This window comes from Andrena cerasifolii, chromosome 5 (genome assembly GCF_050908995.1).
Source record: "Andrena cerasifolii isolate SP2316 chromosome 5, iyAndCera1_principal, whole genome shotgun sequence".
In the NCBI taxonomy this organism is placed as follows: Eukaryota; Metazoa; Arthropoda; class Insecta; order Hymenoptera; family Andrenidae; genus Andrena; species Andrena cerasifolii.
The window spans coordinates 16,534,487-16,548,958 of NC_135122.1; the positions used below are offsets into that span (position 1 = coordinate 16,534,487).

The 14,472-nt window shown below is 47.5% G+C and overlaps 2 protein-coding genes across 3 annotated transcripts; one reads left to right on the forward strand and one right to left on the reverse strand.

Annotated features, from left to right (window-relative positions):
• Positions 1–854: 854 nt before the first annotated feature.
• P5cs (Delta[1]-pyrroline-5-carboxylate synthase) lies at positions 855–10,408 on the forward strand. 2 transcript variants are annotated; one of them, XM_076813135.1, is made up of 7 exons: positions 855–1,159; positions 1,261–1,420; positions 3,523–3,859; positions 6,851–7,498; positions 8,278–9,095; positions 9,210–9,500; positions 9,663–10,408. In XM_076813135.1, exons 2-7 carry the CDS (start codon positions 1,322–1,324, stop codon positions 9,828–9,830), a joined length of 2,361 nt encoding a protein of 786 aa, XP_076669250.1. In that variant the 5' UTR covers positions 855–1,159; positions 1,261–1,321; the 3' UTR covers positions 9,831–10,408. The 2 variants fall into 2 exon arrangements, with proteins under 2 accessions (XP_076669250.1, XP_076669249.1); XM_076813134.1 differs by having other exon boundaries at positions 855–1,420.
• Positions 10,409–11,902: 1,494 nt separating this feature from the next.
• On the reverse strand, positions 11,903–14,353 carry U4-u6-60k (U4-U6 small nuclear riboprotein factor 60K). The gene is made up of 5 exons (XM_076813136.1): positions 14,050–14,353; positions 13,311–13,858; positions 12,846–13,223; positions 12,555–12,768; positions 11,903–12,479 (listed from the first exon to the last, which is right to left on the reverse strand). The coding sequence occupies exons 2-5, from the start codon at positions 13,834–13,836 to the stop codon at positions 12,020–12,022; spliced, it is 1,578 nt and encodes a 525-aa protein (XP_076669251.1). The 5' UTR covers positions 13,837–13,858; positions 14,050–14,353; the 3' UTR covers positions 11,903–12,019.
• Positions 14,354–14,472: the final 119 nt, after the last annotated feature.

Below are 14,472 nucleotides of genomic sequence, written 5' to 3' on the forward strand. Positions count from 1 at the left end.
CTTCCGACGCGCGGACATCCTTCCCTGACTCGGCTTTCACACACGTCCCTCCCCCGCGAATGGGTGCACGGGCCGATAGTCGTTTTGTCGTAGAAGAAGCTCCTCTCTCGAAGACAAAGCGTCGAGGTAGGGGAGCGATATTTTTTCTTCCTTTCTTCCTAAATAAAAGAGAGTAGACGCCGCGTAGCCGAGCCAGCGACGCTGCGGGGAGGGCATTCAGATATATCGCCTTATCAAAGGCGTTTCGTCTCCTTGCCGCATTTGACGTTACGCGTGTACGCCGGGATATATACCCGACATAATCGAAGGTCCTGAAGATAGATGGGACCAACGCGCCTGGCGGCACGCAAACGGGCCACGGTAGGATGAAAGTTCCTCGCTGGAAAATTCTGCCCCCCGGAGGATGAATCAACCTGCCGCGAGGCACTACGATTCCCTTGCGACCGCTGTTTCTCATTCACCTCGCTCTCAGCGCCGGCTCCTCTAATCCACGGAATTGTGGCGGCTTTATAGAGCGTACAGGGAAGGGAATTCGCGCGGTCTTCGATCGTGCGCCACGTTCCCCGCGACGTCGTCACGGGGATCTATCTCGCGCCGCTCACCAGATGGAACGATGGAGGAAGGAGCGAGTCGTCGAACGCGGGACGATAGCGAAATCTGTTTGCACGATAGGCGGGTCAAAGTTCCCCGATTCAGGCTGCAATTTCTTTGCACAAAGGGCAACGGTGGGCGAGCTGATGGCGGACTTTGCGTGGCCTTGGTCTTCGCCTCGGCGGGAGACGCGGAGGAATCGGTGTTAGGTGGTCTAAGGTCGATCGGCGCTTAAAACGTCAAGCTGCCGAGGAGACGAATCACTCTCCCTCCACTCGTGCCGCAACGTTTACCCGAGGATAAACTTCTAATCTTGACACGATAACGGCGACTTTTCTGCCGCGGTTCCATCGACTGCGAAGCAGTAGTGTGTCGTTGACCACCGTGGCGACCGCTCAGCCTCGGCACCGAGGTCCACGTACAGTTCCGACTCTCTCCTCGACGATCCGTTTCTTCCCTACTCGTCCATCTTCGCCTGTCCCCTTGGCCCGCGATCAGAGATCCTATACTCGCGGGATCGCCCCACAGCTATCAGCATTCACCCCTCAAGAAGCTATCCTCCAAATCGGTAATTAACCGCAACCCCGCGGATCCTCTCCCCGTCTTGACCTTCTGCACTGCGAGCGCTACGTCGTCGAGAAGGCACGGCAACAACGTTCCTTCAATTAGGAAAATCGTAATTGGTGTTCCACGGTGAGCACTCCAGGAAGAGAGAGTTCAAGAGGCAACCATGTACTCGGCCCTGCTACTTTTGAGATCCGCCAGGCCTGGTCGTCTCCCAAGGAGATTGGCTTCGTCCTCCTCCGTGCTAAGGATGACCCAGCAACCGGTACGTGCAATCCCATTCTTATTTTCGCCTATTCGTTTCGCGAGAAATTGACGGGCACCCGGCAATGGACCAGACGCGACGTTTACTCTCCGCGCCTGATTCGATTTTTCAATGCTGCCGCCGCGCTGGTGCTCTTAATCGGGCGACCCCACTCGAGGGACACTTTCATGTCGAAGACGTAGGGAACGTTTAATCAGGAGAACGCTTATTCGCGCGAAATCCGTGGGTTTCTTTTAGAGGAAGCTATTTCTCAGCGACTCGTTACAGTAACGACCGTCCGGTAATAAATGGACCTTTGGATGCAGAGCGGACCATTCATTTTCGAAGATCGCCAGACTTTAATTAGCCGCGCGGCAATAAATATGTAACGCAACGTTATCGCGGATGCATAATACAATAGACATCGGTGTGCACGCACGCAAAACGAGAGGAATAATCGTTCCCGGTGTCACGTATTACCCCGCCGTTGTTCCGCGCCGCGTGCGCGCGCCAGATTATAAATCTAAATGAACTTTTCCGCGGCGATCGTGGAATATTTCGCTTTCGGCGAGGCCCAAATATCAGGCAATGCCGGCCGATCGGCCGGCGGCGTATCGATAGCGCTGCTGAATTGACCGATTTCGCGTTATCGCGTCGCGAGCTTTCCTGCTTTCGGACCGCACGCGCGCCGAACCCCGAGCGAGAACGCAAAACCGAATGGAAGGATGTTACGACGATCAGGTAACCTTGAGCCAAATATTTTGAGCTATATTCTCCGTGGGAAACGGGAACAGAGATACCGCGCGCTTCTTCGATACCTTTCCCTCCCCGCGGCGAATGTTACGAGGCGATAAGGATCGCGGTTTTATCAATCGTCACTGAATTACGACCTGCACGCGTGATAAACGGATGCAACAACAAGCCTCGCTGTTTTCCTCCTCGCGGCATTACCTAACCGGGCAACTTTTCCGCGTTTCCGAGGGCCACGTTAATCCCGGCTGCTACCGACGCCGATGGAAATCGATATTCCCCTCGGTTCGTTGAAATCAACAGGTCAAATGGGAGGACGGCTTCTCTAAATCCGGGGATATTCTGCCCGACGGGAAATCCGTGATTGAAAGGTGCAATAATTCCATCGGAACCCCGGTTGCGTGTACGCCCCCGCCCGCACGGACGTTCCCGTCCGACGGTTGGAATTAAGGGACGATAACAGCTGAGAGTAGAAACTGCGCCTTCGCACGGCAGATAAGAACCCGGCCGCGACGTAACTTTGCAATCGGTGACCGCCGGATTACGAAAGCGACGGCGTCTGCGTCAAAGCCGCGAATGTTGACGGTCCCGCGGTGAGCGATGTCAAACGGTCTTAGAGGAGCGGAAAAGAAGAGCGCGTAACCTTGCGCGCCCGCTGCGACAGCGATCCGTTTGGAAATCAACGCGCAATGCCAGTGATAGGCGGAAGGACGACGAACGTGACGTTGCCGGAGAGATTGAATCGCTCCATTCCGAACGAACGGATATGGCTCGCCGAGATTTCGTCGACAGAGTACAACCGAGGAATGCGCTGATGCGCTTCAAATGAAATTAATAAGCGAATTCGTATTTGCAATCAATCCTCCCCCACCCACCGGCGTTTCAACTGATAATGACTGCGTAATTAGATTTATTTTATGTAACGGATTTGTTATGTAATCGATAGATTAGCCGGAAGAGCCACGCGTGGTACGACGTAAAACTGTGCCGAGCGGCGATCGAATATAAATTGGCCCCCGGGGAATTTTTCTCGATTCGAGTGTTGCAGACAGATAACAGTGGAGATTTGAACAATCGCAGATACGAAATGCTTAGAGCGACGGCTACCGCGAAGCTTCGATGATAACGCAGAAGCTCCGATTGGCTACTTGTAAACAAGTGACGATTGTACGATACCGAAGATCCACTGAAGATAGACTTAAATGCACACGGGGATGCGGTCGAGCATTGCAGAGTTCCCATTCAAAGGAGAGCTCCGATCTACGGTCACTGCTGCCCGGCAATTCGATTTCTCGCGCCCGCTGCGTTTGCGGCGCGGTACAGCGTGAGACAATGAATACCGATTTGCATCTAATTAGATTAATATTCCAAAGGGAAATCGCGTGGACTTACGGAGAGAGCTGCAGACGTCGGAGAGGCCCCGAAGAGCGTCAACTTTCAACGACCGCAGCCAGCTGAAGTACGCGCGTCGTTTGGTGGTGAAATTGGGCAGCGCTGTTATCACCAGAGAGGACGAGCATGGACTGGCGTTGGGACGCTTGGCGTCTATTGTCGAACAGGTAGCCGAATGCCAGAACGAAGGTCGGGAATGTATTATGGTTACCAGTGGAGCGGTAGCTTTTGGTAAACAGAAGCTCACTCAGGAACTCTTGATGTCCTTATCAATGAGAGAGACGCTGAGTCCTGCCGATCACACCAGAGAACACGCAGGTATAATTCCAGGGCCATCGACCAATATTCGTGCATGACGGGGTGTGTCCACGAGGAGGGCACCTGAACATCTTTCATTTCACACCGGGGACAATTAAGGACCTTGCAGCAGGGGTGCGGCTCTATTTTTGACAATTTTTTAGTTGCAAAGTGGAGATGTTTATTCAGATTCTGGGGACGCACAGTGGTACATGACATTTTTTGTTCAAATCACCCTACAGGTCGGAATTTTTCAGAAAACTTGACGATGTTTTTTTTTAAATTCTTCGCAATTAAATTCTCTATCGATCTGTCCGGCCGAAATTTTCAATTTCGTTGCTGATTTCTTTATATTTAGTGAATTATGCAGCACTTTTCGAAGATCAGTATCTGTGGGCTTTCTGGCCGCCTGTTCCGAATTTGAAGTCAGATTTTCGAAATGGAAGGTGGTGAATCCAATATGCCGAATATAGTTGACTTTTCTGAGTCTATATTGATGAGTAGGATTTTTAATGTTTGATATTTTTAAACACGTAGGGTAAACCAACCAGTAATTGATCGCATACCAGTCAATGACCATTAGGCAAAGAAATGTCAATTATAAATTTAAACATTATTATATGTTTATAAATGGAGTGTAGTTACACTTTTAATATCCTATATTTTTAATTAAGCGTATTAAGCAAAGATTAATAAATACAATTATTATTAAAAGTACGCGGTCATTTACTGGGCTTCTACAGGTTTTGCATTTTATAATTGTTTTTTTGTTTAAATTACGATAAGAATAAGTAATTATTTTTATAGAAATTTCAAGAAAAATAAATTTAAACGCAATTTCAACAGTTGTTTTGTTGTTATACATAAATATATTCAAGTATTAATCTCAAAGGTCCATAGATTCAACAGTTCGACCATTCACTGGTTGGTTTACCCTGTATGCAAAAATAATTCCACATCGTTTGGTGCACGTTTGATGAAAACCCGATAACAAGTGAGCGATTTATTGCAAATTTTGAATCTGCACCTATCACTGCACCTATGCTGCAGATTTGAAAAATTTGCCAAAAATAGAAATAAAATCTTATCAACTCAATAACTACTACTTCTTGAGTGAAAATATATTTTTTTCCATTAGTGTTCGCTTTTTAATGTCAAAGCAATAATTTTATAAACAGTTTTCTCTAATTTACTTGAAGTTGGTAAAGTTGGAGCTGCACCCCTCTCAAAATTAAATAGTCTTACTAGGGGCGAATTCCACTTACGCCCAAATCGCCCGCACCCACGACCGTATGAATTTTCCGTTTTTGTAATAAAACGAATATCGTAAATTATTTGTTCCTGTTTTCGAGTCGTAATTTATATTTAAAAACCTGTATTTTCCGATAATGACTCTTTCACAGATTTCTCTTGCATATTTCAGGAAATTTTCATAAATTTTAAAATGAAAAGCACGGGCGATTTGGGCGTAAGTGGAATTCGCCCCGTAATCTTTTCCCATGCCGTCGCTTATCAATCTTATCATTAAGAATGCTTATTGCTTATTGTTAATGCTTATTGTTATACAATGCTCGTTGCAATGAATGAAGACATACCGTTCGGAGAATCCGATATCCGATAGGAATTCTGCTGCCTTTATCATTTCCCGCCCGCGAATTTCAGTTTCGGCATATTATCAGGTAACTGCAAATTGGAGCGCGCGATATCCCCGCGATTGTGCTTTCCCGGTCGCTTCTTTATAACCAGCACGCTAATGAATTTCGAGTATGGCGCGCGTAGTCGAACTCGCCACAGCCAGCACCGCGCCTTCCATTATTTCAGCGACTACGTTCGGTGCCCCGTGCTCCATTAATTAATCATAATAATTACACGTCGCCTGGGCGATGACGGGGGGGCGCGACGCGCGAAGAATAATTCTCGCTCGTATTTTTAATTGTCCGCGATGAATCGATTAACCGAGTAATTTGAAAAGGCTACAACGATTAAGTGCCCACCCCCCCGAGCGCATAAATCTGCCGGATTAAAACGCGCGGCCTCTCCTCGTTGTAATTTTTCCCTAAATGGACACAATTAAGAAAACACGTGCGCGCGAGCCGCAAACAAGAGTATAGCTTTAAAAAGTGTTTAAAAATATTTAACCGGCGTGCTGTGATTTAAAAGAAAGATTTCCGCGGAAACGATCTCATTACTTTCTCGAGCAACGAACCACCCTCATCCCCTTCGCAACCGCGCGTCGAGGAGAAACGTTCAACTTGTATTATTATTTGTGTATATTAACGGGGGGGGGGATGTCTCCTCCCCCTTGTGTTCAAGCCGTGGCAGCGTAAAAATGGATCGATACAGACGGCCGTAAATTTAAGCGGGTCTACGTTCCCTTTGAATGCTCGAATGTTCAGGAGGGACGCGTTGAATCATCCCCGAGGTACTTCCGAGGGATATCCACGGACTCCACGCCAACTTGACAATGTCCGGCCCTCCCACGTGGGATGTAGGTTAAACTAACAACCGCGAGACGCCCAATTCTTTTACCAGCAATTCCTTCGAGATTCTATTTGCCCGGGAAAACATTCGCTGTAATTCTCCTTTCGGGTGGCGTGAATCGAACAGGATGGACAGAAATTGTTGAGAAAATACTGCAGCCTTGTTTCTTATTATTCCCTAGGAATCGTTTCCGTGACCCCGCCGCCCATTGGCTTCCTTCTCCCTTCTCCTAACACGTCAGAAAGACGAATGGAAGGTCTGAACGAAACCGATGCGTATTTCATCTATCAGCTTGATCGACGCTTCGTTGTAATCCTTTCGAGCAGTCGAGGCGGGAATTGACATAGGCGCCGACGTTTCTATTATTCTAAGAGAATCGACAATAGCGTGTGCTAGGAAGGGTTAGAAGAATGAGCGGGGATCGTTCACTTAACAATGCGCATCGCGCCACATGATCTACTGACCGCATATCCAGCCCCCCGGTTCAGTGGTGGAAGGTGGTACGGTAACTCTAATCTGATCGTCACGCAGGCACTCTTTTGGAACCTAGAGCAGCAGCCGCGGTGGGTCAGTCAGGCCTGATGTCCTTGTACGACGCGATGTTCGCCCAGTACGGCGTGAAGCTGGCCCAAGTCCTGGTGACCAAGCCGGACTTCTATAACGAGGAGACCCGTAAGAACCTCTTCAGCACCTTGAGCGAGCTGATCAGCCTGAACATCGTCCCCATCATCAACACCAACGACGCGGTCTCGCCGCCACCCCAAGTGGACGAAGAGGTGGCCGGTAGCGGAGGAAGAAGAGGCATCTCCATCAAGGACAACGACTCCTTGGCGGCGATGCTGGCCGCTGAGGTCCAGGCAGACCTGCTGATACTGATGAGCGACGTGGACGGCATCTACAACCTACCGCCTTGGCAAGACGGTGCGAAGATGCTGCACACCTTCAGCTCGGATCTGAGAGGCACCATCAAGTTCGGAGTAAAATCGAAGGTCGGCACGGGGGGTATGGACGCGAAGGTGAACGCCGCGCTCTGGGCGCTGGATCGCGGTGTCTCCGTCGTGATCTGCAACGGGACTCAAGAGAAAGCTGTAAAAAGCATCCTCTCTGGAAGGAAGATCGGCACGCTCTTCACCGAAACGACCGGATCTACCACGCCTGTCGAGGTCGTCGCGGAAAACGGTAACTCGAGGGGAAGCTACCCCGTTTTTATTAGCTTTATATGTGCTCCGTGGAGCTCGGGACGAATGGCTATTATTTCGGAATACGCTGTGTATAGGTTTTTATATAAACCGCGAGTATATCCCCGTTTTTTTCTGGCAAGGAAGCTTTAAGAGGGATTATTATCTCTTCGGGGGAGATGGTTCTTTTTCGTGGAGGGAACGGTCACTCGCGGCATTTCGTTGTACCGACCATAGAAATATAGGTCATCGATTATCGAAGGTAGAAATGAAACGGCTTACGGTTACTGTATCGCAAGCCACTGTACAATTACCCGCGACACGTAGCTCCCGCTAAGATGTAGAAAACGTCTCATTATTCGCCGGGCTATATTTTATTCAAGCTAGTTCATAGCGGCCCCATAGAAAAGTAAGTGAAAAGAAAAGTAGCTAGTTGGATATTCTTAGCCCCGAGGAGCTATTCCCCGGGAGAAAATACGTTTCTTCTTCCGTCCACTTCGGATAATTTTTATCAACGTCGGGTTCCATTAAAACTTATTTAATACATCCTCCGCTGTTGTTCGACTGAAACGCGGACGCGTCGCGAGAACCCAAATCTCCTTTAAGAAGAATGAATTCTATTAAGGGAGAGATCCAAACCCGGCGAAAAGCAAAGTAACTCATCGACTAAGGTACACACGCCGTTCTTCGTCTTGTTAGAAAAAAAAGTAGCGGGCGCGTTCTATCCGCGCTCCGGCGCAGGGAAGCAATCCTTTCAAATACGAAAATAACCACTTGCAGCTCGCGTTGGCAGCAGAACCCTCCAAGCACTCCGGCCGGAGGAACGCGCTGGCTGTATCAACACGTTGGCCGATCTCCTCGAGTCCCGTCAAGCAGAGATCCTGAACGCGAACACAAAGGACCTCGAAGAGGCGAAGAAGAACGGCCTGGCGAAGCCTCTGCTGTCCCGCCTCTCCTTGACACCGGCGAAGCTCAAGTCCCTCAGCTCTGGGCTGCGACAGATCGCGGACGACTCTATGACGAACGTGGGTCGCGTGGTCCGGAGGACGAAGCTGGCGGAGGGCCTGGAATTGAAGCAGATTACCGTGCCCATCGGCGTGTTATTGGTGATCTTCGAGTCGAGACCCGACAGCTTACCCCAGGTGGCTGCTTTGGCGATATCCAGTGCCAACGGGCTTCTCCTGAAAGGCGGCAAGGAAGCCGCCAACAGCAATCGCTACCTAATGGATCTCGTGAAAGAGGCGCTGGCCACAGCGGGCGCCTCCAACGCGATATCCCTCGTCTCTACCAGGGAGGACGTCGGTGATCTGTTGTCGATGGAGAAGCACATAGACCTCATCATCCCGCGAGGCAGCTCCGACCTAGTCAGAAGCATCCAGGACCAATCGAAGCACATCCCGGTACTCGGCCACGCGGAGGGCATCTGTCACGTGTACGTGGACAAAGAGGCGGACCTTGCCAAGGCCCTGAGGGTCATCAAGGATGCCAAGTGCGATTATCCTGCCGCTTGTAACGCTATGGAGACCCTGCTCATTCACGAGAACCACATGAAGGATAGCTTCTTCAGCGACGTCTGCAACATGTTGCAGAAGGAAGGGGTAGGTACAGGGGAGGTTGTATAGGAAACAAGTTGTTGCAATTAGGTCCAGGTCGCGCCTAGGTGATCCGGGCTGCCACGTTGAAACGTTACGGACCGACTTGCTGAATTCTAGGTGAAAATCAACTCCGGGCCAAAGCTCCGAGAACTCCTGACGTTCGGGCCGCCAGCCGCGAAGAGCATGAGGACCGAGTACGGTGCCCTAGAGTGCACCATCGAGGTCGTGTCGGGCATCGATGACGCTATTAATCATATCTACAAATACGGCAGCGGGCACACAGACGTCATCGTCACCGAGGACAACAAAAGAGCCGCTCATTTCCAGAGGGAGGTTGACAGTGCATGTGTGTTCCACAATGCCAGTACGCGATTCGCTGACGGATACAGATTCGGTCTTGGCGCGGAGGTGAGTTATTAAATTCCAGCGCGATAGAACAGCCGGCAATTGGGCGGGTGGTAACTGAGTTGAACGATTGCTTATTTTCATCGAACCAGATTGGCGCGGGCTGCTCTGCGCGTTCCTTTTAAGCTAAACGTGCAGATTTATGGGATTGTGTTTTGTCGAAAGGTCGGAATTTCCACGGCACGGATCCATGCACGTGGACCAGTTGGTGTGGACGGTTTGCTGACCACAAAATGGGTGCTGCACGGTGACGGCCACACAGCTGCTGACTTCGCCGAGGGTGGCGGCAAAGTTTGGCTCCATCAATCCTTGCCGTTGAACGAATCGGCATGAATCGACCTTGTCGAGGCGTGCAATTTCGGAGGCGTCCCAATCTTCGGCGTCGCGACACGTAGTATACTCGATCGAGGGGAATCGTTGGGGAAAAATTGCGCGGGTCCGCCAGCCAAACTCTCGAAGCTACGGTGGTTAAAAGCACTTTTCTCCACCCTTCGATCGCTGGCCGCCGAAAGCTTGCGGGTCGTTCAGAATCTTATCAAATAGACGTTCCTCCGCGTGGACGAATTAAATCTCCGTACGGCGAAGATACGCGGTGGAACTACACTATTAACGGAGCGGGACTCGTTTGCTGGGCTAAATTAAAACTGGCAAAATGAATTTAAGTTATTTATCGGACGAGAGCGAAATGATACGGTACTTTCCGCCTAGCACGCGAGTAATTAACTCTGTTCTGTAAATGTTCGATTTCTTTTAGAATAAGTATTATTCGTAAGAGTAACTGCCTTATGAAGTTTGGAGAAATACGTAGAATTTTGGCATCACTTTTTAACAGACCGAAGGACAAACGGTGAAGACTACCAATTTATATTTGCAATAGGTACGAACTAAAATATAACATCGACCGATTTGTATTTGTTGTGTTCATTTTATTGGCCCTCGTTCGACCTTCTCGATCGTAAAGGAATTTCAAGGGGTCCATCGTTTCTCTGTTGCTCAACTAATCGCGGGGGAGCAGAAGGAATATCGGGAGACCTCTTAAAAATTCATACGCGATATAAAATAGCATTTACATCGGATGGTAGGAGAGCACTCGCCTGGTAACTTCGGAATTTTCTCGGGAAGTTTGTTAATAAAATGAAAGCACGGTAGGGCCACTCCTGTACGCAATTAGTTCGATCCTTGCGGAAGTTAAGTTGTCTGGTTATATTCGGTGTACCTCGTTCAACCCGGAAACTTCCTTTCAAGTTGTTTCAATCGCAAATAATGCCGGGCCAGCCATTAGGAAGTTACAAGTCACTGTGTTCTACCTATCTGTCCGTAAACTTTGTGGACCTACACATGTCGTTAACGACGACACAGATACGTATTATGTACACCGAGCTAACGGAATAGATACTAACGAAAGACTTCGCAAAACACAATCAACGACGTTCCATATGAATAAACTCTCAGTTTGTTTCGCACGTTTAAGTGAACAAAAATTTACGCTTATAAATTCCGGGGATTTACTTTAAACTGCGTTTGACACGGAAGTATAGTCTGATGGCAGAGCTTTACAAGGTACAAAGTCCAGTGTTAACAGTCGTACAAAGAACACAGCGATAATTTCCAAAAATACTGATGCTCAGGAGCTCACAAATCTCTGTCACTGTTATCAGCACCGAATATTTCCTATCAACGGAATGCTTCGATTGTTCCGAGGGCTATCGCGAGGAGCTTAGTTCGCAGATCCTTCCTTTCCTGACGCTCGCGTTATGCCAGTAGGCTAATGAAACGTGTAGCACGTACAGCAGCGGACAGAAAAGTTACCAATTTTTCGAACCACCCTACTTCTATTACTTTTCAACTCAAAACTGCAGTATGTGCCTGATATACATATTCTGAAAGAGAATTAAAAGCTGTATAAAACCCAGTTAGAGTTGAATTTATTTAACTAACAAACAAAAACCCTACGTCACATTAAACAAAACAACACACTTTTAAAGCCAACAAAAAGTTACCACTTTTGAACAGTAATACAAAAAATCTAATATTTTATGGGGGCACTGCTTTTAGGACATCCTAAAAAGTTACTAAACGTGGTAACTTCTTTGTAGGCCCCAAAAATGTGTTACTCTGTTCAATGTCATGTAACACTTTTGTTTGTCAGTTAAATAAATTCAAGTTTAACTGGGTTTTATACAGCTTTAAATTCTCCATCAGAACGTGCATATTAAACATACCACATTCCCAAATGTATGCTGAAAAATAACAATAGAACAAATCAAAAAAGTGATGACTTTTTTGTCCGCTAGTGTACGACGATATTCTAAAATTTAACAAGCTAAGACTAGTATATCAAACACGGGAATAACATAGTAGTCATTATTAATTTAGGTACTAAAACTAGTATGAAGGGACAGGTATTAAGAATATATCTTTAATGATTCTCCTATGTTACAAAAGTGAACTCTTCTCGCGTCGTCAAGATGGTCTTCTTAAAACGGGACCCATTTAATTACAATTTATTTGGTACAGCCTTTTTACATGTTTTCGGGAGCCCAGAGCTTAAAAGTTCTGTCGTAAGAGGTAGTCCCGATGAATTTGTGATCTGGAGAAATGTCGACACACATCACCTTGCCATCGTGGCCGGGTAGCGTTTTAAGGGGTTGCCATGTTTTATTCGACCATATTTTGGCAGTATTATCGTATGATGCTGTGACGAGATACTGTCCCTCTAGCCTCTGGTACTTGACGTCCGATAATAAGTTCGTATGCGCGGGTATCGTGTATATGCACGATCTCTTTCGCAGATCCCATATCTTGCAAGTGTTATCCTCGCTGGCCGTGGCTATATGGAATCCATTAGGAGAGAAATCAATACCGAAAATGGACTTTAAGTGACCCTCCATAAACATGATGCACCTTCCCGTGCGAAGATCCCACACTCTACCAAAGGAATCGTGACCGCCCGTGGCACTCACGCTACCATCGCATTGGAAGCTGTAAAGTCATTTTAATTCGGAGACATCCTCCTTTGTTCGCCGTAATATTAAGAATTTTCGGGATGATAGTTACCTAATGCTGTGAACAGCCCTAGCATGGCCCTCCTGGTGTAAAACTTCTGCTTGCTGCTCCAAGTCCCAAAGCCTCCACGACGCATCGTAACAGCACGTTCCGAGAAACCGACCGGAAGGATGGAATGCTAGCCTGGAAACTCTGTGTGGCTCATGCCCCTCAACTTCAGCTAGCGGCTCTTCACCCGATCCACCGCTCCACAATTTTACCGATCCTATATAAATAGCCGAAATATTTAATGCCGCGATGTATAATTCCTTATTACATGCGCGGAGAGAGATGTCGGCGTACCATCAGCGGCACAGGATGCCAGTACACATGTCTGTCCTGCTGTGTCCCCTACCACCTCTTCGGTAATAGTAGCTTTTGGATGAAAAACAATGCAGCCAACATTACAAGTATGCCCTTTAAGTGTACGCAACAGAGTACAGTCGGGTACAGACCATAATTTGCACAAGCCTGACCACGAAGCTGTAGCAAACATCTTGGAATTCGGACTAAACTGACAGAAGGAAATTGGTCTAGTATCGCCGATTTGAGAACAGTAAATTGTCAGAGCTTGCAATTTCTTCAAGAGCTCTTGACGACGCGCCGTACGAGTGGCTGTTGGCAGCTCCAAATCCTGCCTTGCTTTCTCTAGTCTTGCCTTTGCTCTGGGCAATGAATACGCTACGAAATGAATTACACAGCTGAGTAATACTAACAGGGTAAATAAGTATTCAACCAACAGAATTTAATAACACATTCTTTGCTTACAAGCAATCCAGGATCGGGCTATTTGAAGAGATTCTGGTCCCTCGTGGTACCATGTTGTCTCAGTATCCCTTTCAATGGCATGGGAAGGTTTCTCTTCCTCTTCGTGCTTCTTCTTGATCGCATCTTCTCCCAGACTAGCCAATAATTCTCTCAATCTTGTTCTTCTATCTGCTGGACCCTCGCCGAACAAGCAAATAGGTTCTCCCAGCTGTCTCAAGTTTTTCTTCACTTCCGAATCATCGGTGGACACATTTATTTGACGCGCTTTCTTTCTACGTTCAAACTCCTCCAAGAGAGCCTGTCTATCTTTGGACATCTCATCTTCCAGTTCCATATACTCGTTCGATATGTGCACATTTCCCAAAGTGGCAGCCGCATTGAGGCCATCCCCAAGATTCCCACCATCTTTCTCGTCCTCTGAAGATTCTGCCGCTGCGGCCAACCTTGCACGCTCTGCCTCTTCCAGCGACCCATAGTGAACTGTCTTCTGTTTCTTAACGTAAACCAAATCCTCATCATCTGACATGCTGAAGAGTTACGCGAGTTATCTATAAAAATTAATATAGAAATGATAAATTGTAATGGTGCAATAAAGTCATTTATTATTATTATTATTATAAATGTGTAATTCGACTAACGAATAATCGTGCTAGAACATCGCTGACAGCGATGTTCCACATAGACATAACCTATAAGCGCAAGAAGATTAAAATTATGTTAGTGCGCGGAAATTTTTTACCTGATCAAAGAAAAAGGGTGCACCAAAGTAACCGTAGCTGTTTTCCAAGTTTATTTAATTAGTGTCATTCATGAAAAAGTCCCATTACGGCTCCATTTAACGATCAACTGTCAAGCACACTAGACGCCACTTCTCACGAAAACGCGTTGCTGTAAAAAGCGACACTCGATTCTGGCCATATCGATACCAATCGACTTTTATCGGAATACTATAGTGTAGTCTCGCTCAAATATATGATATATATTGCAGTCGACCGGGTAGAAGTAGGGTTATGTTTCTGTGCATGGTGGGGGAAGCCTTTGTTCTACGCAGTGTAGCCAGATTAGGCGCTTTATTGTAAATTGGGCGATTTTGAGGCTCAATTTGCGCTTAAGTTTTTACAGAAACCGCAAACCGATTTGGGCGATTATTAAAAAATAAATT